This window comes from Hypanus sabinus, chromosome 3 (genome assembly GCF_030144855.1).
Source record: "Hypanus sabinus isolate sHypSab1 chromosome 3, sHypSab1.hap1, whole genome shotgun sequence".
In the NCBI taxonomy this organism is placed as follows: Eukaryota; Metazoa; Chordata; class Chondrichthyes; order Myliobatiformes; family Dasyatidae; genus Hypanus; species Hypanus sabinus.
This window is the reverse complement of record NC_082708.1, coordinates 186,296,658-186,324,185: the sequence shown is the minus strand read 5'-3', so window position 1 is coordinate 186,324,185 and position 27,528 is coordinate 186,296,658. Positions and strand designations below refer to the sequence as shown.

The window sequence follows — 27,528 nt, the reverse complement described above, 5'->3', positions numbered from 1 at the left end:
TCTGAACCTGGTGGCGTGGGCCCTAAGGCTTCTGGACCTCCTTCCCGATCATAATAGCAAGAGAGAGCATGGTGGGGTTCCTTGATGATGGGAGCTGCTGGTTTTTTATCTCCTTATTCCTGTTCAGAGAACCATTTTGTCTGGCAGTGTAGAAACACTTTTTCCCTGTATTTTCCAGCTTTTCCTGTGTCCTTCATTTTAAGGTTGGTGTTGGATATTACTTCAACTTATTAAGATGGGCTAAGCAGTTGATAAGGGCTTGAGTCACTGGGATTAGTGGTGCTATAGTCCGTTGATTAAATCATGGTTTTAATGGCGCAACTGAAACTGAAACAATTGCCAAGTCTGTACACTCCCTACCCTATGGGCTGACTCATCACCGGTGCTCATAGATTGTACTGAACAAACACATAACCTTTCACCTTAGTAACTCACACAAAATGCTGGAGGAGCTCAGCAGGCTAGGAGAGAAATGGACAATGTTATGGACTGAGATCCTTCATTAGGACTGGAAAGGAAGGGGACAGAAACTAGAATAAGAAGGTGGGGGGGGGGAGAAGGGAAGGAGTACAAGTGGCAAGCAATAGGTGAGACCGGGTGAGGGGGAAAGTAGGTGGTTCAGGGAGGGGTGATGAAGTGAGAAGCTGAGAGGTGATAGGTGGAAAAGGTAAAGCGTTGAAGAAGGAGGAATCTGATAGGAAAGGAGAGTTGACCATTGTAAAAATAGAAGGAGGAACACTGGGGGAGGTGATTGGCCGGTGAGAAGAATGAGGAATGAAAAAAAAGGGGAGGGGGAGAAGTTACTGGAAGTCAGAAATTGATGTTTAGGTCGTCAGCTTGGTGGCTACCCAGGTGGGGCCTTTGTGGGTATCCATGCGTTTGGAGAAAGTGTGAGGAGCTGAAAGAGAAATTGTTTGTGAGAACCGGTTCCCCTCTTCCCCTGCCCCCCCCCCCCCACCTATCACCTTCTTCTGTTTTCTGCCTCCCTCCTTTCCAAGCTTGATGAAGGGTCTCTGTCTGAACTCGTTTGCCCAGTCATCTATGCAGGCAATTCCGCATTTTCCAGAATTGTCCTAGTGACAAGACCTCGGTGGTGGCAGGGTATTTGTTACCCTCACAGCCTGAGGGAAGAGGCTGTTACCCAGTCTGCTCCTGTTGCTCCTGTACCTCCTTCCTGATGGTGATGGGTCAAAGAGATTGTGGGATGGGTGGTGGGGATCCTCAGCAATGCTTGAGGCCCTTTGTCTACAACGCTCCCGGTAAATGTCACAAATGGGGTGAGGGAGACCCGGGTGATCCTCTGAGCAGTTTTTACTGTCCTCTGCAGGGTCTTGCAGTCTGATGCCTTGCAGCCAGACAGGACACACTCAATAATGTAGGAAGTTGTTTGAATGAGGGCAGGGAGCCTGGCATGCCTCAATCTCCTCATCAGGAGCTTTGACAAAAGGGGATGTCTCAGGAAACTGCTGTCCATCATCGGGGACCCTTGTCACCCTGGACATGCGCTGTTCTCTGCTGCCATCTTGCAGGAGGTACAGGAGTCTGAATACCCACACCTCAGTATTCAACAGAAGCTTCTCGCCCACTGACACCAAGTTTTTAAACCCACCTGAAAATCTCAAACACTACTTCATACTACATTTCTTTTACACTCTCTTAATTTGCGTTGATGCCTTTTTTGTTGTGCAAGTTATTTAATTAAGTTTAGTAATTTAAGGTTTGTTACATCTGTATTTTTCAATGTGGAGCGGAGAGTAGGTTGTAAATCTGGTGGGAGCAAAGGATGTTGGGAATGGCGAGGGTGGAGTGCTGTGGGAGGGGTGTGGGACAGGTGCAGGCGGGGGGTGTGGGTGAAGATGCACCCAGCCCTGAGACACTAGGCAGACAAGGCCATTTTATTCCAGACAATTGGTTTATTGATCATTGTAGAATTTCTCTCTGATGTGTCTCGCTCCCTCCCCTCTTGCTTGCCCTTTTCCCAACCATAATTTCCCTTTCCCTGCCCCTTTTGCACTCTTAGTCCACAAGAGAGATCGTATCAGTCAGGTTTATCATCACTCACATTGGAGATTGGGACTTAGAGGGAAATGGATCAGCCATGATACAGACTTGATGGGCCAAATGGCCTAATTCTGCTCCTATATCTTATGGTCTTGTATGTCTTGAAATTAGCTTTTATTTGTGGCAGCAGTACAGTGTGATATATAAATTTACAGTACTGTGCAAAAGCCTTAGGCACCTTAGCTTATATATGATTAAGGCTTTTGCACATTGAAACATACAGTGAAATGTGTTTGTCTCAATGACTGTGCTGGGGACAGTCTGCAAGTGTCACCACACATTCTGGAGCCAGCAGGTTTCTGAACAGTCCATGACATGAATGCTACTTTAGTGTGTGTTTGTTGTGTGTGTGTTTTATATATATCAAAAACCTCTTTTTTGCTGGGCGTCTCTACAGATGTGGCTTGCTAGCCCCTTACTAACAGCCACTGGACTCACTATGATTGAGCAGTTAGTAGGAAAACGAAAAGGAAAAAAAATAAAAAAGGGCTCTTTAGAGTTAACCCATTCCAAATGTGTACATAAGTTGGAGCTCATCTTGACGTTGTCTTCAACTGGTGCACTGGGTCCACTGTCTGCATGGAAGCACACACTATCTTTTGAAAGTCATTGGAAATCCATCTCGAACAAACGGGCTCGCCTATGGGAGTACTGGTCCTTCCACCTTGAAGCCATTCACCTGCACAAAGCACCTTGTGCAACAGGGACAGCATCCTCAGCCAACTTCCCTCCCATCTTCTGCCAACTCCTGCCAAAAATACCTCGACTCACACCAGTGATCCTCACCAAAAACCTCCACCCAGTGTTCTCTAGAACCTTCTAATTCCACCACCCTGATTGGCTGACACAACATTCCTAAGTCGAACAACAAAGCCCCTTTAGCTCAAACACAGAGGCTGAAAGCAGAATTGACTGCTTTTAGAGAACTGCTAAAATGAAATACCTGCATCATAGCAGTAAAAATCTTAACCAGGGCGTTACACTCTCTCCCCACCCCCCACCCCCACCAAAAAGTAGTCATGTCCTCATGACTTTGAAACTTATTAACCCATCAATAATAACACAGCTTTCAAAGGAATTTTGTGATGTCATAGGCCAGTCGATCTGGGGGTTTCCTGACTCTTTGAGACCTCCTTATCCCGTCTTCAGCTCCTCCAGCTTCAGCCACCCCTTGTTACCCTTCCTGTCTACTAGAGAGTGCACTCTCATGTCTTCTGACACCTCAGGTCACCCTGCTCCATGACTGAACTTGGCTTCCTTCAGTTTAAACCAGTGCTGCCAGGCATCTTTAACCTCCGCTGGTGCTAACCGGTGTGACAATTCTCAGAAAGGGGTGTCCTCAGTCGCTCTAATAGTGTGGCAAGTAATCTTGGAGTAATCAACATCAGACTCGTCAGTAGAAAAGGCATCTTCGTATCCCAACATCTTCTCAGTTAATCCACTTTGTCATCCCTCGAGCATCCTGACAAATGTACGGGTTCCTGTCACTAGCCATTGCTCTCCTTCCTCCTGAAATGTGTGCCTAAACTTCATCTGATCTCCTGCACTTCAGCAGTGCCAAAAGCATCCTCCACAGCTTGCCGTTAGGTTAGCTGACATAGCTAATGGATTTTCTGCCTTGAGGAACCTCACTATATCAGCCACTGGGGCCTTTAAGCTCTCTACCAGTCAATTTATTCATATTATCTGAGCACTGTCATTCATCCAGCGACTGAGATGTCTGCTCAGCCCGAACCTCATTCTTCCCCTAACACACACAAAATGCTGGTGGAACACAGCAGGACAGACAGCATCTATAGGGAGAAGCACTGTCGACGTTTCGGGTCCTGACGAAAGGTCTCAGCCTGAAATGTCGACAGTGCTTCTCCTTATAGATGCTGCCTGGCCTGCTGTGTTCCACCAGCATTTTGTGTGTGTTGTTTGAATTTCCAGCATCTGCAGATTTCCTTGTGTTTCCTCATTCTTCCCCATCAGGTATGAACACTCCTAGCCTACCATTAACTTTGCTCTCTACAGATGTACTTCTGCATTTATCAATCAGTGATGTAAAAGCCAAAACCAGCTCAGAATTTAAATCAACCTTCAAAAGACTCAGTAGAATCACATCAGACAACACCTTCCCCTCACTGCACAGAGAGAGCAACTTGTCTTTAAAGACTCCACCCTCAGCTATGGGGAAACCCAACTTCCAGTTTGGTATTCACTCCCCTCTTCTCTAAAGCTACGGATGGCCCATGTCCCTGCCTCTCCAGATACCCCAAGTGTAGCAGGCAGATCCACTCCCATCCGGTCATTAGTCTGAACTAAAACGACATCTAAACTGCCGTCCCATGATCATAACTTTCCCAAATACTGGAACCAAACTGAAAACTCGTATCAGCAATTCATCTGGGCTGCAGATATCCACCCCAGTCAGAACAAAGGCCTTAAGCCTGATTCATACTTCTGCGTCGTATCTACGCTGTAAGCACCGCGTAGGGTACTTACCGTAGGGTAACATACACCTACCCAAAAAAGTAACTGGCGTTGCAGCGGCGCAGACCGCAACAACTGTGATTGGTCCGCTTGGTAGCATTGCATTTCCTCCCATGCATTTCCAGTCGCTTCTTCTCAGCCATGTCTGTACACCGATGCGAAACAGATGAACCAAATCGCCAAATCTACCTGCCGACATGCAGAAATGGTTGAAATGCATTTCTTTGTGCATGTCTCTCATGAAGAAACTCAACACAGTGGCATAGAAACCCCACCGTCAACTAGCGTTTTGGCACACACCAACGCTTGCTCGCTACGGATTAGAGTCTGCGCAGAAGTGTAAATCAGGGCTACGGCATAGCCCATACACAGAAGTATAAATCAGGGCTACGGCATAGCCCATACACAGAAGTATAAATCAGGGCTACGGCATAGCCCATACACAGAAGTATAAATCAGGGCTACGGCATAGCCCATACACAGAAGTATAAATCAGGGCTACGGCATAGCCCATACACAGAAGTATAAATCAGCCTTAAGTTACAAGTAATCTCTTTGAATTACACCAATGCTTAATCCCTACGGCGTTCGCAATCGCACATTTTAACCACTTTCCGGCACAATAGTTTAACACAGGTTTAAACACACAAGCCACTTAATCAATTCTTAGAGTGATTACACAGTATTCAGTGAATCCAATTCTGGACAAGAGGCCCCACTATGAAACCTCTAGAGATGCCGCTCTTTAGCACTCGCTGACGGCCACCAGACTCAGTGGTAAGAAATCCACCTTTCTCAGACTCTGTATGTCTGGAGTCAATATGACTTAGGTCCCACCAAACCTGGGAGGTTGGGATGTCTCGTCCACCCAAACCCCAATCTGTGTAAATACTGTCCCTGTGCAGTATTAGCCTTTGTCAAGAAATAGCGGACTGTGCACTGCATGCAATTATATATAAAAAAAGTATATTTGCAAATGCCAGCTTTATCGAACAGTTAGTAGGAAAAAGAAAAGGGGGGAAAAAAGAATAAAAAGGGGCCCATTACAGTTAACCCAGTCCAAATGTGCACATAAGTTGGAGCTCATCTTGACGTTGTCTTTAACTCGTGCATTGGACCCACTGTCTGCCTGGAAGCACACACCACCTTCTGAATGTCACTCAAAATCCATCTCCAACAAACGGGCTCCCAGCCCCCTCAGGAGTATCGGTCCTTCTTCCTTGAAGCCATTCATCTGCACCAAGCAGCTTGTGCAACAGGGACGGCATCCTCAACCATCTTCCCTCCTGTCCCCTCCCAAAAAGACCTCGACCCACACCGGTGTCCGTCACAAAAACCTCTCCACCCAGTGTTCTTTAGAGCCTTCTCCGAATTCCACCATCCAGATTGGATGACACAACATTCTCATGTTGAACAACATAGCTCCTTATCTTTAGCTCAAGCCCAAACATGCTAAAAGCAGAATGGACTGCTCTTAGAGAACTTCTAAAATGCAATACCTACAGCATAGCTGTCAAAATCTGTACCATATATACTACTTGTAACGTAGTGTTTTGTGTTTTGCTGCTGCATTTCTCAATGTATGTCAGTGGTAATAAAGCTGATTCTGAAGTGTAGACAGAGTCCACGGAGGGGAGGCTGGTTTTGTGCCGGGCTGAGATATGCCCATGTTCTATGACACAGTGCACAACGAACGAATAAACATAACTGATGTATAAGCTCTTCTTGGGCTTCCAGCCGGGAACAGGTATCAACTTTAACCAACATTTCGATGACCAACTGTGCTATCTTCATCAGGGATGATGCCTGGCCGTGTCTAGTCCAGTGGTATTTATACCCTCATTGTCCGTCCCTCCTCATCCAATCAGGTTTCCGCTCTCCCACTTCGTTTACAATCAAATTCCAGTTCTGACTTGGAGCAAGATCTTCGACTTTGTTAAAGTTCTTTTGCTCTAGTTTTATTTCAATGGTTGCCTTCACCAGGCGATCCTGAAAGCACGGCACAGTAGTTTTGCACTGTCTAAGTCAATTCTATGGCCTTTGCGAATGCAGTGTCCTGCTACCACCGATTTCTCCAGGTAACCCAAACAGGTACACCTTCTACGGTTCTCGATGCGGGTTTCCAAGGTGCGTCCCATCTGGCTGATATACTCTGCTCCGCATTCACGGGGAACGCATCTTCCATGCACTCGACACCGTGAGTGGAAAAAAAATATTACCTCCTACATCTCTTCTCTCTCCCACCCACCCCCCCCCCCATACATTCCTCCAAACATACTAAAATTACGCCCTCTGGTATTAGCTGTTTCCACCCTGGGAAAAAGTCCCTGTCTATCCACTCTATCTATGCCTTATTAGCTTGTACACTCAGTCAAATCACCTCTTATCGTCCTTCACTCCAAAGAGGAAAAACCCTAGCTTGCTCAAAATATCCTCATGAGCCATGTAAAGTCTTGGGTTCTTTTGTTTTACTTTCATTTTGCTCTTATGAAGCTGTGGTGCAGCCTGTAGTAACTGGTGTGTTTTTTTTTGAGGTTCCTTTGTTCCTCCATTACACAGCAGCGTAGAGGTTAGCAAAACGCTTTACAGTGCCAGAAACCTGGGTTCAGTTTCTGCCACTGCCTGTAAGGAGTTTGTACATTCTCCCCGTGACCTCATGGGTTTCCTCCCACCGTACAAAGACTTGGTTGGTAGGTTAATTAGTCAAATTAATGAAGCCCAAAACCAAGAGCAGCAATAGAAGGACACGTGAAACAGCAGGATATTCGGGGAAGAGTTTTTACCCACAGTATAGTGACATCACGCCCACATAAGGTTGAGGCAAAATTATTTGAAGCCAGGCTAAAGGTACAAATGAGATCCCTCTGTCATCATGGGCGTTAGACTCCCCAGCAACCAGGACCCCCTTCACCCAGAACATGCCCCCTTCTCATTACTACCATCAGGAAGGAGGCCCAGGAGCCTGAAGACACATAATGTTTCAGTAACAGCTTTTCCCTCTCCCATCAGATTTCTGAACGGACATTGAACCCATGTACACTACCTCATTTTTTTCCCTCTTTTTACTTAAAAAAAATAGAAATTATATATCCTTATTGTAATATATAGTTACTTATTGCAATGTACTGCTGCCACAAAACAACAAATTGCTCGACATATATCGGTGATAATAAACCTGATTCTGAGTAAATAAAAAGCCAATTGTCAGTCTGAAAGTGAAATCAAGTGATTATGGAGATGGATAATTCCCAGGAGAGGCTCAAGAAGGATCTAGATGGAAGAGATTGAGTTGCCTCATGTTTGAGCTGTGCAGTTCAAGTGGTTATGTTGGTGGGTGATTTGCAGGAGAGGCTCAAATGACGGGGTACGATGAGAATAGGTTGAGTGAACTCAGCCTTTTCTCTTTGGAGCAACGGAGGATGAGAGATGACCTGACAGAGGTGTATAAGATGATGAGAGGCATTGATCGTGTGGATAGTCAGAGGCTTTTCCCCCAGGGCTGAAGTGGCTGGCACGAGAGGGCACAGTTTTAAGGTGCTTGGAAGTAGGTACAGAGGAGATGTTAGGGGTAAGTTTTTTTTTAATGCAGAGAGTGGTGGGTGTGTGGAATGGGCTGCTGAAAATACTGGTGGAGGTGGATACAATAGGGTCTTTTAAGAGACTCCTAGATAGGTACATGGAGCTTAGGAAAATAAGGGCAATGGGTAACCCTAGGTAAGTACATGTTTGGCATAGCAAAGTAGGCCAAAGGGCCTGTATTATGCTGTAGGTTTTATATGTTTGTGTTTCTGATTGAGTTGGCTCTTGTTTGAACTGTGCAATTCACTGAAAGTGGTGTACAGGGTAGGCAGGGTGGTGAAGAAGACTTTTGGTACATTGGCCCTCATCTATCAGGGCGAGGAGTATAGGAGCAACACACACAAAATGCTGAAGGACTTCAGCAGATCAGGCAGCATCTACAGAGAGGAATAAAACAGGGAATGTTGGAAACATTCACCAGGTCAAGCTGCATCTGTGGGAAGGAATTCTAAACATGGGCATTCTATACATCACTACTAAAAGGATAAGGAGCAAGCAGGACCACTCAAGGATAAAAAGTGGAATATGTGCATGGAGGCCAAGGTTGTGGCTGAGGCCCTAAATGAATTCTTTAATCTGTGTTTACCCAGGAGAAGGATTCATTTGCTAGGGCATTTTGAGTTTAACAAAGGAGGTAGTTTTTGGTCCCTACAGAATATCAAGATGGATAAATCCCCAGGTTATTGAAGGCAGCAAGAAATGAGATGTTTGGGGTCTTGAACAAAATCTTTGTGTCTTCAGCAATTTGCAAAGTCCTGAAGGATTGGTGAGAAGCTAACGTTGTTCTTTTATTCAAGGGGGATATTCCTGGAAGTGAGAGACCATGAGTCTCACGTCAATGCTGGGGAAGTCTCCATCAATGGAGAGGATTCTTAGGAATAAAATTTATGAGCGTTTGGGAAACCATGGCTGAATTCGGGACAGTAGGCTTGGCTCTGTGTGGAGCATGTTAATATCTTACTAACTTGATAAACGATTTTTGAGGAGTTGGAGGTAGAGCTGTGAATGTTGTCTATGTAGATTTTAGTAAGGCATTTGACGAAATCCCTTGTGGGAGGCTCATTGAGAAGAACAAAATACATGGGAAGCCAGGGGAGTGGGAAAGGTAAAAGACTGGAGAAGAAGGGATCTGATAGGAGAGGATAGTGGACTATGGGAGAAAGGGAAGAAGGAAGGGCACCAGGGGGAGGTGATGGTTAGGTGAGGAGAAGAGGTAAGAGGCCAGTGTAAGGAATAGAAGAAGGGGAGTGGAAAAATTACTGGAATGAGAAATCTACATTCATATCATCAGGTTGGAGGCTACCTGTTTGGAAGGTGAGGTGTTGCTCCTCCACTTGAGAGTGGCCGCATGATGGCAAAAGAGGAGGCCATGGACTGGCATGTCGGAACAGGAATAGGGATAGGATTTGAAATGGTTGGCCACTGGGAAATAACCGTTTTTGACAGTGGAGCGGAGGTGCTCGACAAAGAAGTCTCCCAGTTTACGTCGGGTCTCGCCAATGTAGAGGAGCACTGGAGGCAGATTTGCAGGTGACGGTTTGGGTTCTTGAATTTCTAGTGTCTGCAGAATCGCTTGTGTTCGTTAAGTGTAGGAGTTGGGATTTTAGATTAGATTAGCTTTACTAGCTGTGTGTACATAAAAACATCGAAACGTGTATCGTTTGCATCAACGTTCAACACAGCCAGAGGATGTGGTGGGGGCAGCCTGCTAGTGTCGACTTAATTCTGGTGCCAGCATAGTATCCCCAGAACTCAGTAATCTGCATGACTCTGGAATGTTGGAGGAAGTCGGAGCACCTGGAGGAAACATGAGGGGCACTGTCAGGAAAAAGCACAGTGTCTTTTTCCCAGGAAGCGGCTGCTAAAAAACAAGAGGACACAGGTTTAACATCAGAGGTGAGAGATTTAAAAGGGACATCAGGGGCAGCTTCTTCATCTAGTGGATTTTTGGAATGAGCTGCCTATAATGTGAGTAGATGGGACGAGCTCAGTCAGTATGGACGTTGGGCCGAAGGGCCTGTTTCCCAGCTGTCTGTGGAGCAATGGTGGCCTAGAGTCATTCTTTGCTGTTTGTTTTATGTAATTTTATTTCTAATTGTGAGGCCCCCCCCCCCACCCCCACCCAACTGGTCACCGACTATAGATGTTGTGTCTCAGCTGACTGGATATGCAAGCCTGGGCAGTACAATATGGAGGGCAAGCTGTTACCTGTGATGCAGACTCTGTTGTTCCAAAGCAATGGCAAACTCCCTAATCCTTTCCCATGAGTGGGTATAGCCGCAAGGCAGTGGAGGTTTGAGATCCTTCTGGATGAGCTGACAAGCCCCATCTGCCCGAGGTGCTGGTAACCTGCCTTTGCCCCTTCCTGTCAGTAGAAATGACTCTGCCAGGCTTAGTCACACGTGAAGGCCAGGAGCCGGGCTTGGCTGTCAGGGGCTGTTTGAGACACCCACTTTTGGGAGCATTTGATAGGTAGTGGGAGCTTATCCCCTCCAGGAGGACCACAACCTTTGGAGGCCTGCATGCCTCAATGACTCAGAGCTATGTTGGCTGGAGTCAGGGCCTTGTGCTTTGGCTCACCCATGCCAAACAGTTTAAAAGGCAGAGGCTAGACTAAGAATGGTCCAACTGCCCTCCCAGGCTTTGGGGTTCAGCTCAAGATTAACAACCCTGATTGATCTAAAAACATGTTATCATTTAGTAGCAAAATACTGGCAGTGAGGGAAGTGGTTGGTGGAGACGATTCATCTGGATGGTTGGATGAAGAACCTGGACATGACACTTGGACTGCCCATTTCTCCTGCAGATGCTTTATGACCAGCTGAGTTCCTCCAGCAGATTGTGCATTGCTCCAACTCCAGCATCTGCAGTCTGTTACTTTATTGTCACCAAACAATTGATGCTAGAGCGTACAATCATCACAGTGATATTTGATTCTGCACTTAGCGCTCCCTGAAGTATAATCAAAGTAAATATAATAAAAATTTAAATTATAAATCATAATTAGAAAAGGGAAAGTAAGGTAGTGCAAGTCAGGTCCGAATATTTGGAAGGTACGGCCCAGATCTGGGTCAGGATCTGTTCAGCAGTCTTATCACAGTTGGAAAGAAGCTGTTCCCAAATCTGGCTGTACAAATCTTCAAGCACCTGAACCTTCTCCTGGAGGGAAGAGGGACAAAAGGTGTGTTGGCTGGGTGGGTCTTGTCCTTGATTATCCTGGCAGCACAGCACCAACAGCGTGCGGTGTAAAGTGAGTCCAAGGATGGAAGATTGGTTTGTGTGATGTGCTGGGCTGGTGTTCATGATCTTCTGCAGCTTCTTCCAGTCTTGGACAGGACAACTTCCATACCATGTTGTGTCTCTGATTTAAAAAGAATGCTCTCTGGGCCAGCACTTAGCAAAACCTGTTGTGCAACCACAGATAAATTACTAAGAATGCAAGCACTTTATGAATGGCTTTTGACCACCCTGTGTTTCACTTCCATGGCTACGGAATGGAAGGAGATGTTTGCTCAGTAAATGTACACAATTCTCTGGGGAAGGTATTTTCTGCTAAAATTAGCACATGAGGTCAGAACAGCTTATAACAATCACACCTGCGGTGGCACACGTTAAGTGCAGGCCTTTTACTTCGGCTTTGATAAGAGCTCACTGGCCCCAGATAAAATAAGGTCCAGCATGAGACCTTGATAAAAGTGGACCTTATCCCATATCTCAAGAGACAGGCACGGAAGAAGAGAAGTCACTTCTGTGTACTGGCATAGTGTTCAGCCCTCTCAGGATAAGGGTGCCCTAACACCTGGCACAACGTTCCTGGTGTGTTGGGCAGCAGTACCTCGTAGAACACAGGACAACACAAGAGAAAGACTAGACTTGTTTGTCACATGTACATCAAAACATTGGGATGGCGGGGTGCATATATGCCTCTACCAGAGGTGATTAAAGGCACTCCTTCCCTCTGCTAGCCTGTTGGTTACCCTTGGGCAAGGTGTAGCACCTGCTCAGCCCCTGATCAGGGTCACGTGAAGCCATGGGAACAGGAGGTGGATGGTCGTATGAGCAGCTGGTGCAGATCACAAGCCCTGATTTTGCGACCACTGAGACCAGGCACAATCTCTGAAGAGCATTGATCATGACTGGGGTCACCTGTCTTGTAGAGGCACTCCAACAATGCAAAACCACTTCTGAAGAGAAATTTTCCAAAAACAATCATGGTCATGTGCCTCCGGTGCTAACATAGCAGGTCCACAACTTACTAACCCATTCGTCTTTGGAGTATGGGAGGAAATACATATGGTCACGGGAAGAACAAACAAGCTCCTTTCAGATAGCAACAGGGATTGAACCCTGATTGTCTGTTGGCTGACACAATAAAGGTACACCATGGTGGAACAGGGCCCTTTGAGACTTGTGGACCCGGCTTAGCACGTGTCCCATCTGTGGACTATGTCTGCACTTCTCACTGCCTCTCTAAAGCAGCCAGCATAATCCAAATATCACCCACCCTAGACGTTCTCTAACGCGCCCACCCCCTCCAGCCCATCCTCTACGTCTCCCATTAGGCAGATGATACAGAACCCTGAAGGTATATATCGCCAGGCTCTAGGGCAACTTCTATCAGACTCTTGAATGGATCTCTTGCGCAATAAGGTGATCCTTGGCCTCACCACCTTCCTCGTTATGATCTTGCACTTGAGCATTTTTCTGGCAGCTTTTACACTATATTTTGCATTGCTATTGTTTTACATTTTTCTACCTCAATGAACTGTAACGATATGACCTGTAGGAACAGTATGCGAGACAAACTTTTCACCAGATCTTGGTACATGTGACAATAATAAACCAATACCTGTACAAAACATGTGCTGAATTAACCACTCCCATAACCTGGGAATGGACAAGTAGCTTGGTTTGCATGAACGTGTTGGGCCAAAGGGCCTGTTTCCACTCTGACTGTACGACCATGATTCTACTAATAAAATATCAACTTATTCCTGTAGTAACACACCACAGCTAGACTTGTGGCTGCTTGCTACATTTAACAAAAAATCTATTTGTTCCTTTTAACTGAGGATCTGTTGATTTAAGAACATCCATAATTTGGCAGTGGTTTCCTGTTAACCCTCACTGATCCCTGACGGGTATTTTGATTATCACTGGTTAGAGATGATTGCCCACAAAGATCGTACGGTAAAATGTAGCACAGGATAGCACAACCCACGGTATCTACGCCAAGCACTGTGCCGATTTAAACTAAACTCTTCTCCTTACACCAGAAGAGCTAGCATTGGTTTAAACCAGATAGGATTGGTTTAATTGCGTGGCAGGGCACATCTCTACCAAAGAAGGAGAAAGGTGCTCCTTCCCTTCACTACCCTGCAGGACACCCTTGGGCAAGGTGTAGCACCTGCTTAGCCCCCCCCCCCCACCGATCAAGGTCACATGAAGCCATAGAAGCAGATGGTGGATGGTCGTACGAGCAGCTGGGGTGTTTCACAAGTCTTGGTTATGTGACCACCGAAAGGAAAAAAAATTTAAGAGACCTGAAGGGCAATTTTTTTTTACACAAGGTGATCAGTATATGGAACGAGGAAGTGGTAGGCGTGAATACAAATCAGTCCTGATGAAGGGTTTCGGCCTGAAACTGTAATTCTCTATTCTCCTCCATAGATGCTGCGTGACCTGCTGAGTTCCTCCAGCATTTTGTGTGCATTATAATGGGTACAATTACAATGTTTAAAAGAATTTTTGACTGGTACATGAATAGGAATGGTTTAGCAGAGTATGGGCCAAACACAGCCCATATTCACACAGTGAAGTGGGGATAACATCATTCAACTTCTCTCGTCCCGTCACTAAACTGTTCCCACAACCCATGCACTTTCAAGGACTTTTTATCTCATGTTCTCAATATTTATTCCTTTGTTATATTATTGTATATTTTTTGCATTTGCACAATTTGTTGTCTTTAGCATATTGGTGTTTGTCTGAGCTGTTGGGTTTGTTCTTTCATTGATTCTGTTTTAGTTATTAATGTATAGATTTATTGGGTAAACCTGCAAGAAAACAAATCTCAGGTTGTACATGTACTTCGATAATAAATTTACTTTGAACATAGGAATAGTATAGGGGTGGGTGTGTGTAATGCCCTGTCAGGAGTGGTGGTAGAGGCAGATACATTAGGACCATTTAACAGACTCTTACATATGCTCTTTTCTTCTCTTCTTTGGCTGTCCATCGATTTTGATGTTGACTGAGGCCTGGGCGAGGTTGTATGGGAGACTGGCAGTTGCCCATGCCCACGCCACTGATGTTGTACAAGGGAAGGGCACTAGGACTCAAGCAGCTTGGCACTGGTGGCGTTGCAGAGCAATGTGTTGTTAAGTGCTTTGGTCAAGGCCACAACACGCTGCCTCAGCTGAGGCTCGAACTATAGACCTTCAGATCACTAGACCAATGCCTTAACCACTTGGCCATGCGCCAACACAGATGCACATGGACAATAGAAAAATGGGGTGTTACGAAGGAGGGAAGGGCTAGATTGATCCTAGATTAGGTTAGAGGGTCTGCACAACATTGTGGGCTGAATGGCCTGTACTATGCTGTAATGTTGTATATTCTGAAAGAGATAGCACCAATAAATGTCTTGGTCATTTGGGTCAAAGGTCCTGTTTCCCAAATCCACGACTCTGCCTGAAGAGTCAGTGATTTTCCAGTGTGGTTGGAATGACCTGGAGCATGGCACTGTGGTTTATAACCTGCTGCAGTGAAGGGCCCGTCTTGGGTCAGCTGATGAAATACTTAAGTAGGATTGTTTGTTTGTTTATTTATGTAGAGATACAGTGCAGACTCGACCTCACCGGCACTTAGAGCTGTCTGCCAGCAACCCTTCAACTTAATTGTCACAGGACAATTGACAACGACCATTAACATACCAACCACACATAAACTTCTCACAGAGAACGCCAAACTGAAACACCCTGAGTTTAACAGTATCGTGCTAACTACCGGGGCGCTCACTGTGGTGTTGCAGGAAGCCAAACATCTGAGATGCACACATTGCATTGCAGGTGAGAAGGGATCAGAATCAGGTTTATTATCACTGACATATGTCATAAAATTTGTTTTATGACAGCAGTTCAGTGTAATACATAAAATATACTCTAAATTACATTAAGAAATATAGACCATAAAACACGGAGCAGAATTAGGCTTTTCAGCCTATTGAATCTTCTCCGCCATTCCATCATGGCTGATTTATTATCCCTCTCAGCCCCAGTCTCCTGCCTTCTCCCTGCAGCCTTTAACGCCCTGATTAATAAGAGCCTATCAATCTCTGCCTTAAATACAGTGCTTTGATAAAATTTTCACATTTTACTGTGTCATTTTCCAAATTTAAAGTATATTGAAGTAGAAGTTTTTGAGCTGATCTACAAAACATTGTGCATCATGTCAAATCAAAAGATTTCCAAAACCTGTGAACAATCTACTGAAAAGTTAAAACTAAAATTGTGAAGCTGAAGAAGTATTCATCCCCTTTGTAATTACTCTGCTGATTTTCCTCAGGTGCAGTACTGTATATTACCTTACCAACTCAGCCAATTGTTGATGTAGAAAATTGGAGGATCACCTGAATACGTTCCCCCTCTCTCTGTAAGGTCCAACATTATGGTAGATTTTCAGCAGACCAAACTAAAATGAATTTAAAAGGCATTCAAGACAAGTCAGTGGAGAGGCACAAATCTGGGGAAGGGTGCAAGACCATCTCAGTCACCGTAGTTCTGACCATTGTGAAAAGGGGGAAAAGATGTGTAACCACAACCACACTGCCTGGGTCAGGCTGCCCCTTTGAACTTATTCGCCGGAGAAGAATGGCACTTGTAAGAGAGGCTACTGTGATACCAACAGTCACTTTAGGTTGCAGAAGTCAGTGGCTGCAACTGGAGATGAAGTTCATGGCTCCACAATCTCTAAAGCCTTGCACAAAAAAGCGTATTTATGGAAGCATGGTAAGGAAGAAGCCCTGGCTAATACAAAAAGCATATCCTTGCCTGGAAAGACTTTGCAAGGTGTCTCTTAGAAAATACTGTAAAGATGTGAAGGAAGGTTGCATGGTCAATTGAGACTAAAGTCAAACATATTGGTTTCAACACTCAATGGTCCATGCGTCAGCCAGGTAACACCATCCCTACTGTAAAATATTGTGGAGGTTGCATCATGCTATGGGGATGCTTTTCAGCCACGGAGACTGGAAATCTGGTCAGGATTGATAGGATAATGAATGCTGCTAAATACAGAGAGATCCTGGATAAAAAAAAATCTGATGTCCTCTGCCAAAGAGCTTAAACTGGGGAGGAAGTTTGTCTTTCAATAGGACAACAACCCAAAACACTGCCAGTGTAACCATGGAGTAGTTTCAAATAACCGAACACCTCTGGCAAGACCTCAGTATTGCTGTCCACCACCGTTCCCCAGCTAATCTGGCACAGCTTGACCAATTTTGCAAAGAGGAATGAGCAAATCTTGCTCCATCACATTGTGCAAAGCTAATAGAGACTTATTCTAAAGGACTTCTGGTTGTAATAGCTACGAGAGGTGATTCAACTAAGTACTGAGCAAAGGGGGGTGAATACTTTGGAACTGCTGGCATTTCAGATTTTGAATTTTTAGGTTTTAGTGCTTTATAATATTCCATTTTTGGGCTCTACTGTGAAAAAAGGAGCATGTGATTCACAGATAAAAATTCTTAGTTAAATTGATCAAAATCCCTGGTTGTAATACTCATTTATGTAAACAAAATCCTTTACAAGGCAATGTATACCCTATGTCTTCACCACCACAGTCGTTCTGTGGCAATGAATTCCACAGATTGACCGCCCTCTGGCTAAAGAAATTTCTTCTCTTCTCTGTTCTATCATTGTCCACTCTCTCTTGGCCTTTCAGTAAGTAATGTAGTGTAGTGTACATGGGTTCATTGTCCATTCAGAAATTGGATGGCAGAGGGGATAAAGCTGTTCCTAAAACATTGAGTGTGTGTCTTTGGGTTTTTTTTGCCTCCTCCCTGATGGTAGCAATGTGACGAGGGCAAGTCCTGGTTGGTGATGGTCCTTTTAATGAGGCATTACCTTTTGAAGGTGTCCTCGATGGTGGTGAGGCTAGTGCCCATGACTGAATTTACAGCTCTCTGCATCTTTTTTCAATTCTGGGCAGTGGTCCCTCCATACCAGATGGTGATGCAGCCCGTCAGAATGCTCTCCATGACTGATCCTGCTATGAATGTGAATGCTTTGCATCGGTTGAGAGCTCTGTTCGACATGAAAGTGTGTGTACGCTGTTGGCCTCTGAGAGGGTTGAGAAAAGATTTGGGTGTTACCCTTATGTGCCTCCAGCAGTGTGCTCTGTAGCTGCTGACAGATTTCTACCGGGGTTTTCCAGAAAGAGGAAGGATGAATCTAACAACAGACTGTTGTGCAGTAAAGAAGTTGCCTGTCTGTTCACAAAGAACCTCCCCTCTTCAGAGAATACTAACGTGGAGAAGCTGATTCATGAGATTACTGGTGGATGTGAATTCTGAGCTGCATACCCTGGTAGTGATACAGTGATGAACAGATTTGATCGTTTCCCAAGAATTGATGCTTTCGAAAAACTATCATGGCTGATTGCAGTCTCCGAGTTCAGGAAGTCAATTATTTTGTTGAAAATCTGAGATATGTTGATAAAGATTAGCCACCATTGAGCACATCTACATGCAGTGCTGTTGCAGGAAAGCAGAATCCATCATCAGGGTCCCCCATCCAGGCCAAACTCTTGCGTTGCTACTTCAGCGACCTATGGATGTGTGCTCCAAAATTCCTCTCTGCGTCTGTGTTCTCATTGTTCATCCTGGTACAAAGTATACAAGGTGTTTGGTTATAAATCAAACCTAGCGTGACCAGAAAGGAAATTTAATACATCAGATATTCTGTGCATTTTAAAGGAAATATTTGCATTTCTAAAGAAGAGAAATGAGCTTTATTTGTTACCTGTACATCTATAAAAGAGACTGGAAAGAGTGATGTGAACAAGGATGATATCTGCACTTGAGGTGGGAGGGGGAGCTTTAAAGGAGATGTTTGGGCAAATTATTAACAGAGACAAGTGTAGTGGTCACCAACCTTTTTAAGCCCAAGATCTCCTACCTCAGCCTTAGTAAAAGGCAAGATCGACCCCACATCAATTATGCGCACCAGGGCAGAAAAGACTGGAAGTAAAACCCCGCAACCCGGAAGTAGACATAATGTATAAACACCGGGGGTACCCACCCTTTTTTTTGCACCACGGACTGGTTTAATATTGATAATATTCTTGCGGACCGGCACGCAGGGGGGCGGGGGGTGGTGTTAAACACCACCGGAATACAGCGATACTCGAAGCAGGTTCCTTATGTCCAGTCTATTCTAGTTTTCGCGGCTCTCAGCTTCTGTCCCACTTGCTCACATTTTTTCCACTGAGAAAACTCAGTGGGTTCATCTTTAAGTGCTGGGTGCTTGGACTCAGGGTACTGAAGTAGTTTTGAGACATTGCTTCATTAGACAGCCTCTGGGCCTGAACTCAGCCTCCCTCCCGCCCGCCCGCCCACCGCCAGACGCCTTGGCCAGGTGTGACTGGTCATGGGTGGGGCGAGAGGACAAGGTAAGGGCCGGAGGTCCCCGTACTGGGGCCGCGGCAGTCACAGTCCGGAGAGCGCGGCCGACTGAGTGGGGAGTGCGACAGAGCGCCCGCCCGCACCCCCCCACCCCCCCGTAGGAACTGTCGGCTGACAAATGTTTGTTTCAGTAGATCACAGCACGGTAGCTGCTCTGATACTTACGAAACGCTGAGTCCGAATTAGGTCGTCTGTGAATGTGCTAAACAGGTTCAGAGGCAGCACTCCAGGCCAGTAGCGACAGCACTTCCCGAGGCCAACCGGTGATCCCTGACGCGAGGGTGTCACTGCGTTTAGTCGCCTGATGGCTTCGCGTGGGTTCAAGTTCAACAGTGGGCTGACAGGGAATGAGGAAAAGTGCAGCTGACTCGTATCGTTTCCTCGTGGTTGGGGACCTGTGAATTACACTGTGTAGTGCGGGAGAGCTATGCGCATGCGTACTGGACAGAAAGAATGGAACTAAAACCCCGCAACCTGGACACAATCTCTCAGCAGTATTTGTGTATTTTTTTGGGGGGATCAACTGGGAAAGTCTCAAAGATTGACTAGTCGATCGCGACTGACGGGTTGGCGACCACTAGACTAGTGGGTTCCTGGAGATGGGAAAAGAGATTTAAAAATTAGCTTTTTGTCACATATATATTGAAACATAGAGCGAAATCTGTTGTTTCACATCAATGGCCAATCCTTTCCTGCACGCATTGGGGGCAGCCTGCAAATATCACAACTTACTAAGTTGTGCCCACACTTACTAACCTTAACCCGTACAACTTCTGTAAGGATGCAGGAGCAAACCAATGCGTTCACGGGGAGAACATAGTGACCACTACAATACTGTGCTGCCTCATATAGTGTCTATAGTGCCACTCTTAATCTTGGGTTGTATATTTATGAAGTGTCTTCTTAATCTTAAACCCATCACCCCTACTGGGGCATAGGCCACCAACCGCAGCTCACCAGAGTCCTCTGGTCCTGAGTCAATCCTTCACCTTGTCCCCAACGATGAGGTCTTTGGAGCTTCTGGCATTTCTGTAGCTTTGGGTTTTTATAGGATGGGGTTGCAAGCCCCATGCCCAACTCTCCTCCTGTTACAGGTGAGCTTGGGGCCATCCTTGGTGGAGTTCTCTCACTGTAAACCCATTATAATCCTGTACATCTCCATCAGCTACCTCCACTCCAAGGAAATTTGTTGATGGGTGATATTTTCAAAGAGCGTGTTTGACCATATAGAAATGACTGTTGTGAGAAACTATACATTTTAACTCTATTGGCTCTTCAGCTCATTTGCCTGTCACCTTCCCCTGGTTCCCCTCCTCCTTCCTTTTCTGCCACGGTCCACTCTCCTCTCCTATCAGATTTCTCCTTCTTCAGCCCTTTACCTTTTCCACCTATCACCTCCAAGCTTCTTACTTCATCCCAACCATCCACCTTCCCCTTCAACTATCACCTGCCAGCTTGTGCTTTTTTCTTTCCTCCTTATTCTGACTCTTCCTCTTTCCTTTCCAGTCCCAATGAAGGAAATCAGCCCGCAACATCAACTCCCTACTCCTCTCTACACTGTCTGACCTGTTGAGTTTCTGAGTGTGTGTCGCTGAAAATTTTCAGCATCTGCGGAATTTCTTGTGTTTGTAATTGGTTCTTCAAGTTCTGTTTTGGGAGCACAGTGCTGGCCTGTCAAATGCCTTCCTTAACATTGGGATGATTCATTGGATGGCAATGTAGTAAGATGTTTATGCAGAGGCTTGTTTGTGCTTGGCTCCCAGAGGAGTTGATGCAGGTCTTGGATCTGTGGAGAGTCATTTTCCGAATCGTGAGCTTCGTTAATGTGGCCCACTATTACTACCTGTCTCCGAGGTCAGTGGCCAGCTGTTTCCATGTTCCTCGTCTTGAAAAGATATGCTGGAGCACTGCGTGCAGTTCTGGTCTCCTTACTTGAAGAAATGTATTCTGGCTTTGGAGAAGGTCCACCAGAGATGAGAGGCTTAGTCTAGGACAGGAGTTCCTAATCTATTTTACACCTGGACCAATACCATTACACAAAGGGTCTGTGGATCCCAGGTTGGGAACTGCTAGTCTGGGACAAGAGACTGAGTTTCCCGGGACTATATTTGTTGACAGAATTCAAGGAGATCTTACAAAAACATAGAGAAGGGGCAGGAAAGTTGTTTCTACTGGTGAGGGAGAGACAAACTAGCAGACATAATCTCAAGATTAGGGCGAATAGATTTAAGGTAGACATACAAGATGTTGGTGAGGCCTAATTTTGAGTATCATGTGCAGTTTTGGTCATCTTCCTCCAGGAAAGATGCAAATAAGATTGAAAGAGTGCAGAGAAATTTTACAAGGATGTTGCTGGGACTGAAGGACCTGAGTTATAAGGAAAGATTGAATAGGTTAGGACTTTATTCTTTGGTACATACTGTAGAAAATTTAGGGGAGATTTGATAGAGGTAAACAAAATTATAGGGGTATAGATAAGGTAAATGCAAGCAAGCTTTTTCCACTGAGTTTGGGAGGGACTATAACTAAATGTCATGGGTTGAGAGTGAAAAGTTTAAAGGTAATGAGGGGAATCTTTACTTAGTGTCATGAGAGCCAGTGCAAATGGTGCGTGCAATGTTTAAGAGGATTTTGTAAAGGTACATGGATGGTAGGGGTATGGTGCTGGTGAAGGTTGATGGGAGCAGGCAGTTTAAGTGATTCAGCACAGGCTAATGGTCCAAAGAGCCTGTTTCTGTGCTGTGTGGTGATAAGAAACTGCTTTTGGTAGAGGGTAGTGAATCTGTGGAACTCCCTAACCAGGGAAGCAGGTTACCTCTTTAAGTATATTTAAGATATATTAACATCTAGATTTTTGCATAGTGGAAGAATTGAGGGCAGTGGGGAAAAGGCAGGTTGGTGAACCCAAGACCAGAGCCAGATCAGCCATAATCTTTTTGAATGGTGGAGCAGGCTTAATGGGCCAGGTGGATGACTCCTGCTCTAGTTCCTATGTTCTTTTTTTCCCATCCTGACGGAGGGTCTCGGCAAAGATGAGGGACCTCTTCAGCCAGAGGTTGGTGAATCTGAGGAATTCATTACCACAGATGGCTGTGGAGGCCAAGTCATTGAGTATATTTAAAGCGGAGGTTGATATAGATTAACCAGGACGTCAAAGGTTTCAGTGTGAAGGCGGGAGAATTGGGTTGAGAGGGATAATAATGGGTCAAATGGCCTAGATCTGCTCTTGTCTCCTGGTCTTAATTCGGTCAGTATAGACCACTGGGGTCACGTGGCCTCTTTCTGTCCTGTATTATTCAAAAAATTATCAGTCGCTAGAAAAATTCACTGAAGTAATCATGCTGTTCTCTGTTCTAAAGATGTTCAGAGATGTTCTAATCATCTCTGTACTGAAGGGATGTCCTTCTATACTGGGGCTGTGCCCTCTGTTCCTAGACTCTCTATAGGAAACATACTCTGCATGTCCACTCCAGGCCTTTCAATACTCAATGGGTGTCAATGAGATTCACCTTCATTATTCTAAACTCCAGCAAGTATGGGCCCAGAGCCATCAAACGCTCATCATATGTTAACCCTTTCATTCCTGTGAACCTCGTTTGGTCTCTCTCCAATGCCAGCACATCCTTGATGTCTCTGGAACAAGTTTTAATCAGTAAATGTTATTAAGTAGGGTCCTGTGAGGGTCAGAGATGTGTTTGGAAATTTTGTTTCATTGATCCTCGTTGTACTGAAGAACCCAGCAAATGCATTGGAAAGTCAATGTGCTGTTGGTTTCTGATAGGTATGCTTGGAGCAAGAGCAGTAATGGAGTAGTATGATTAAATGTTTTTATTGAATGAATAAATTATGCTGGGGAACTTGCAGTACAGGAGTGATGAATTGGGCCCACCAAGACTAAAGCATGTGTGTGTTTTAAAAAAAAGAGAGAGAGCTTCTTTCAGATCATCATGCAATCACAGAACAGTACAGCAAAGGAGCAGGCCCTCAGCCCACAAAGTCGTGCCAAACCAAATAAACTAGTGATTAAATAGTCAACTAAACCAATCCCTTTTGCCTACACAATGTCCATATCTCTCCATTTCCCTCACTTTCAAGTCAAGTCACGTTTATTGTTATTTAACTACATACATATATATTAATGTATATAACCATATAATGTCTATAGAAATGAGACATTTCTTCGAACCAGGGTATAAGGCCCAGTAGTACACATAACACACAATAACTTAGGAAGGTAAGGATTCATGTGCCTATCTGAATGTCTCTTTAAAAATCCTGAATTTAATTGCCTCTACCACTGTCTCAGACAGCTTGTTCCAGGCACCCACTACTCTCTTGTGTTTTTAAAAAAAATATAACAAAAAAACAAAACTTGCCCCTCATATCTCCTTTAAAATTATCTTAAATTTCCTCACCTTAAATCCATGCCCTCTGGTATTAGACATTTCAACCCAGGGTAAAAGACACTGTCAGTCTACTCTATCTATGCCTCTCATAAGCTTATAAACCTTGAACAGATCTCTGTCTGAATTTTTGTATTCGATCAATTTTAGTTGGCCAAGTCATGGTGTGCCTGCTCCTTACATTTTCTTTGTGGTCCTTTTTCAGAAAAGCTGGAAGAAGAATTGGTTTGTCCTGTATCCAGCCAGCCAGCATGGGATCTCCCGGCTGGAGTTCTTCGACAACAAGGATGGGGTCACTGTGTCCGAGAAGCAGTCTACCAAAAAGATGGATAAAAAGATCATCCGGCTGTCCGACTGCATCAGCATCACGAATGCCCCGAACGAGGTGTGTCCGAAGGATTCCATGTCTGCCTTCACCATCGAAATGGAGGAAAAACTGTACACTTTCGCGGCAGAGAAGTCGATCAGTGCAGAATGGGTTGAGAAACTCTGTGAGATAGCTTTCCCGGTGAGTCTCAGAAACGTCTGTGAGCGTGGAAGGTGCTGTGGAGAGCATTGTGAGCCTGATAGTCGTGCAGCATGGAAGCTGGTCCATACCAACTCATTCACCCTGCTCATATTTGCCCCTGTTTGGCCTGGATCCCTCTAAACCAGGGGTTTCCAATGTTTTTTCTGTCATGGACCAATACCATTAACTGAGGGGTCCCTGAGAACCCCTGCTCTAAAGCTTTTCTTTCCATGTACCTGTCCAAGCTCCTTTGAAATATTATTACTGTACCTGCCTCAACCAATTGCTCTGGTAGTTAATTTTGTATACTGAATGCAAGATTGTCTGCAGATGCTGGAAATCCAGAGCAGCGCATACAAAATGCTGGAGGAGCCCACCAGGTCAGGCATCGTCTATGGAGTGGAATGACTAGTTGATACTTCAAGCCATGATCTGAAATGTCGACTCTTTATTTCCCCCCACAGATGCTGCCTGACCTGCTGTTCCCCCAGCATTTTGTGTGTGTGATTCCATGCACTGCCCACCCTCTAGGTCAGGGGTTTCCAGCCTTTTTTATGCCCTGGGGACTTTGTAATGCGGCAGCAAGTTCACGGGTTTGATAAACGAGACAGAAAACACTAATTAGAAATAAGCATATTAATCATTTATCTGCAGACACTAAAAATTTTACCCAACGTTTAAGTCCCCTCAAGTTGCACAGTCTACAAAGCTAAATATTGAACAAACAGATACTTAGCAAAAAGTGCATGAAGAGCATACATTCCCAATGGTTCTGTGTAGTGTGCCCTACAGACAAAGGGAAAGAGAGAGCAAAGCTCTCGGGTAAGTGCCGTGCATGCAGCCAGCCAATGGGAAAGAGCGGCGGCAGTTTATAGACTCACCTATCAGTGGCCGACACAGTGGAAATGACGTTTGACTGGAAAATAAGCCCCACTCCCACAGTACAGCTTTACCATGAATCAAGGGTTTCATGGAGCCCAGGATAGGAACTCCTACTCTGCGTGAAAAAGTTACCCTTCAGAACATAGAAATCTACAGCACATTACAGGCCCTTCGGCCCACAATGTTGTGCCGACCATGTAACCTACACTAGAAACTGCTTAGAATTTCCCTAGTGCACAGCCCTCTGTTTTTCTAAGCTCCATGTACCTATTTAAGAGGCTCTTAAAAGACCCTGTTGTATCCCATTCCATCACCACCACCAGCAGTGCATTCTCATACATCCCCTCAATACCTATTCCCAAGCACCTTGAAAACTATGTCCTCTTGCATTGGCCATTTCAGCCCTGGGAAAAAGCCTCTGACTATCCACACAATCAATGTCCCTCATCATCTTATCTACCTCTAACAGGTCACCTGTCACCCTCTGTCACTCCAAGGAGAAAAGGCCGAGGTCACTCAACCTTTTCTCATTAGGTACGCCCTCCAATCCAGGCAACATCCTTGTAAATCTCCTCTGCACTCTCTCCACAGTATCCACATCCTTCCTGTTGTGAGGTGACCAGAACTGAACACAGTACTCCAAGTGGGGTCTGACCAAGGTCAGCTGTAACATTACCTCACCACTCTTGAACTCAATCCCACAGTTGATGAATGTTAACAACACTGTCAACTTGTGCAGCAGCTTTGAGTGTCCAATGGATACAGAGCCCAAGATCTCTCTGATCCTCCACACTGCCAAGAGTCTTACCATTAATATTATATACTGTCTTTAAATTTGACCTATCAAAATGAACCACTTCACACTTATCTGGGTTGAAATCCATCTGCCACTTCTCAGCCCAGTTCTGCATCCTATTGATATCCCGCTGTGACCTCTGACAACCCTCCAGACTATCCACAACACCCCCAACCTTTGTGTCATCAGCAAACTTACAAACCCACCCTTCTACACCCTCATCCAGGTCGTTTATAAAAATCAAAAAGAGGAGGGGTCCCAGAACAGATCCCTGTGGAACACCACTGGTCACCGAACTCCATGAAGAATACGAACCATCTACAACCATCCTTTGCCCTCTGTGGGCAAGCCATTTCTGAATCCACAAAGCAAGGTCTCCTTAGATCCCATGCCTCCTTACTTTCTGAAGGAGCCTTGCATAGGGAACCTTTTACTGAAATCCATATACACCACATCCACTACTCTGCTTCAGGTTCCTGTTAAGTTTCCCCTCTCACCTTAAATCCATGTACTCCAGTTCCCAATTCCCCAACCTTGAGAAAAACGACTGAGTGTTTTCACCCAGTTGTTACGTGAGTTTTTCCAAAATTCCCAGGATTTGCAGGTGACACAGAGAATGGTGGTGTCATGGATTGGTGTAGAATGTTGCCAAAGGAGACGGCGGGATATAGACCAGTTACAGTTATGGGTGGAGAAATGGCAGGTGGAACTTAGAAGTGTGAGGTGTTGCACTTTGGGAGGTAAAATGTAAAGGGATTTCCCGCAGCTAATCGCAGGACTCTTGACAACACTAATGTACAGATGGATGTTGAGGTACAAAGCGGTAGCTCCCTGAAAGTGGCTTGCACAGGTTCACAGGGTGGTAAAGAAGGCGTACGTATGCTTGCCTTTCTTAGTCAACGCCTTCATTTAAAGAGTCAAGAAGTTGTGTTGCACCTTTATAAAGTTTCAACAATTCTGCATAGACTAGATGGACCAAAGTGCCTATTTCTGTGCTGTAGTGCTCTATGACTCTATGACCATGTTGTACTTTACCAAAGTTCAAAATACATTTATTATCAAAGTATGCATGTTATACAAATTTGAGATTCATCTGCATGCAGGCGGCCACAAGGCAAGAAACCCAAAAAGCCTCCAAAAAAGGACCAACACCCAATGTGCAGAGAGAGAGGAAAAAAAATCAAATCATGCAAACAATAAAAGGAAGCAACAGCATTCAGAAAGAAAATGAGCCTATAGCCCTGAAGCCTGGAGCAAGCCCACAGCCTGAGCTTCAGTTCATCGCACAGCAGAGTAAAACGTCGTGAAGTTTGCAGACACGGAGCAGTCGGAGTGATCACACAGTCCCAGGGCCGTGCAGAGTGGAGTAGACGTCACGGAACAGCGAGCAGAATCAATGTGCTTTTATATTACGTTAACACATTATGGAAATTTGCTCCAGTAGAAGGAGTTAAAACAAGAATGGTTTTTGATCTTTCGTCACCACTGTGATTGTTCTTGGCAAATTTTTCTACCGAAGTGGTTTGCCCATCTTCTGGGCAGTGTCTTTACAAGATGGGTGACCCCACCTATTATCAATACTCTTCAGAGATTGTCTGCCTGGTGTCAGTGGTCGCATAACCAGGACTTACGATATGTAACAGCTGCTCATACGACCATCCACCACCTGTTCCCATGGCTTCGTTTAACCTTGAACTGCTACACCTTGCCTAAGGGTGATCAGCAAGCTAGCAGAGGGAAGGAGCATCTTGGACCTCCTTTGGTAGAGTCGTTATCTCCATCCGCCACCTGTTCTGATCTTTAGCGTAATCAAAAATAAATCTGCATTCTAGTATTGTGAAATTGCCCGCTGAATGAATACCCGTTCCTGTATGTAATATTCGAGAACCCGAGGATGTTCTTGTGTGTTAATGATTCGTGTTTGTGTTTCATTGCAGCCTGTTGCTGGGGACACCGGTGGGTCTCAACCTCTGGAGATGGCAGAGAACAGTATCTACTTCTCCCGATCTGAAGGTAGGTCGAGTGGGTTAGCTAGCACTTAGTTATATGAACAACAACTCACACAAAATGCTGGTGGAACACAGCAGGCCAGGCAGCATCTATAAGGATTGTCGACGTTTCGGAAGTTATTTAATTCCCG

General features: G+C 45.2%; 1 protein-coding gene across 1 annotated transcript in view; it reads left to right on the top strand.

Annotated features, from left to right (window-relative positions):
- The window catches only part of LOC132391959 (docking protein 1-like), a 114,800-nt gene that overhangs the window by 62,556 nt on the left and 24,716 nt on the right, over positions 1 to 27,528 (top strand). Inside the window, exons 2-3 of the mRNA XM_059965778.1 lie at positions 23,408 to 23,710; positions 27,326 to 27,401. Coding sequence (XP_059821761.1) covers positions 23,408 to 23,710; positions 27,326 to 27,401 — 379 coding nt within the window. The remainder of the gene's footprint in view (positions 1 to 23,407; positions 23,711 to 27,325; positions 27,402 to 27,528) is intronic.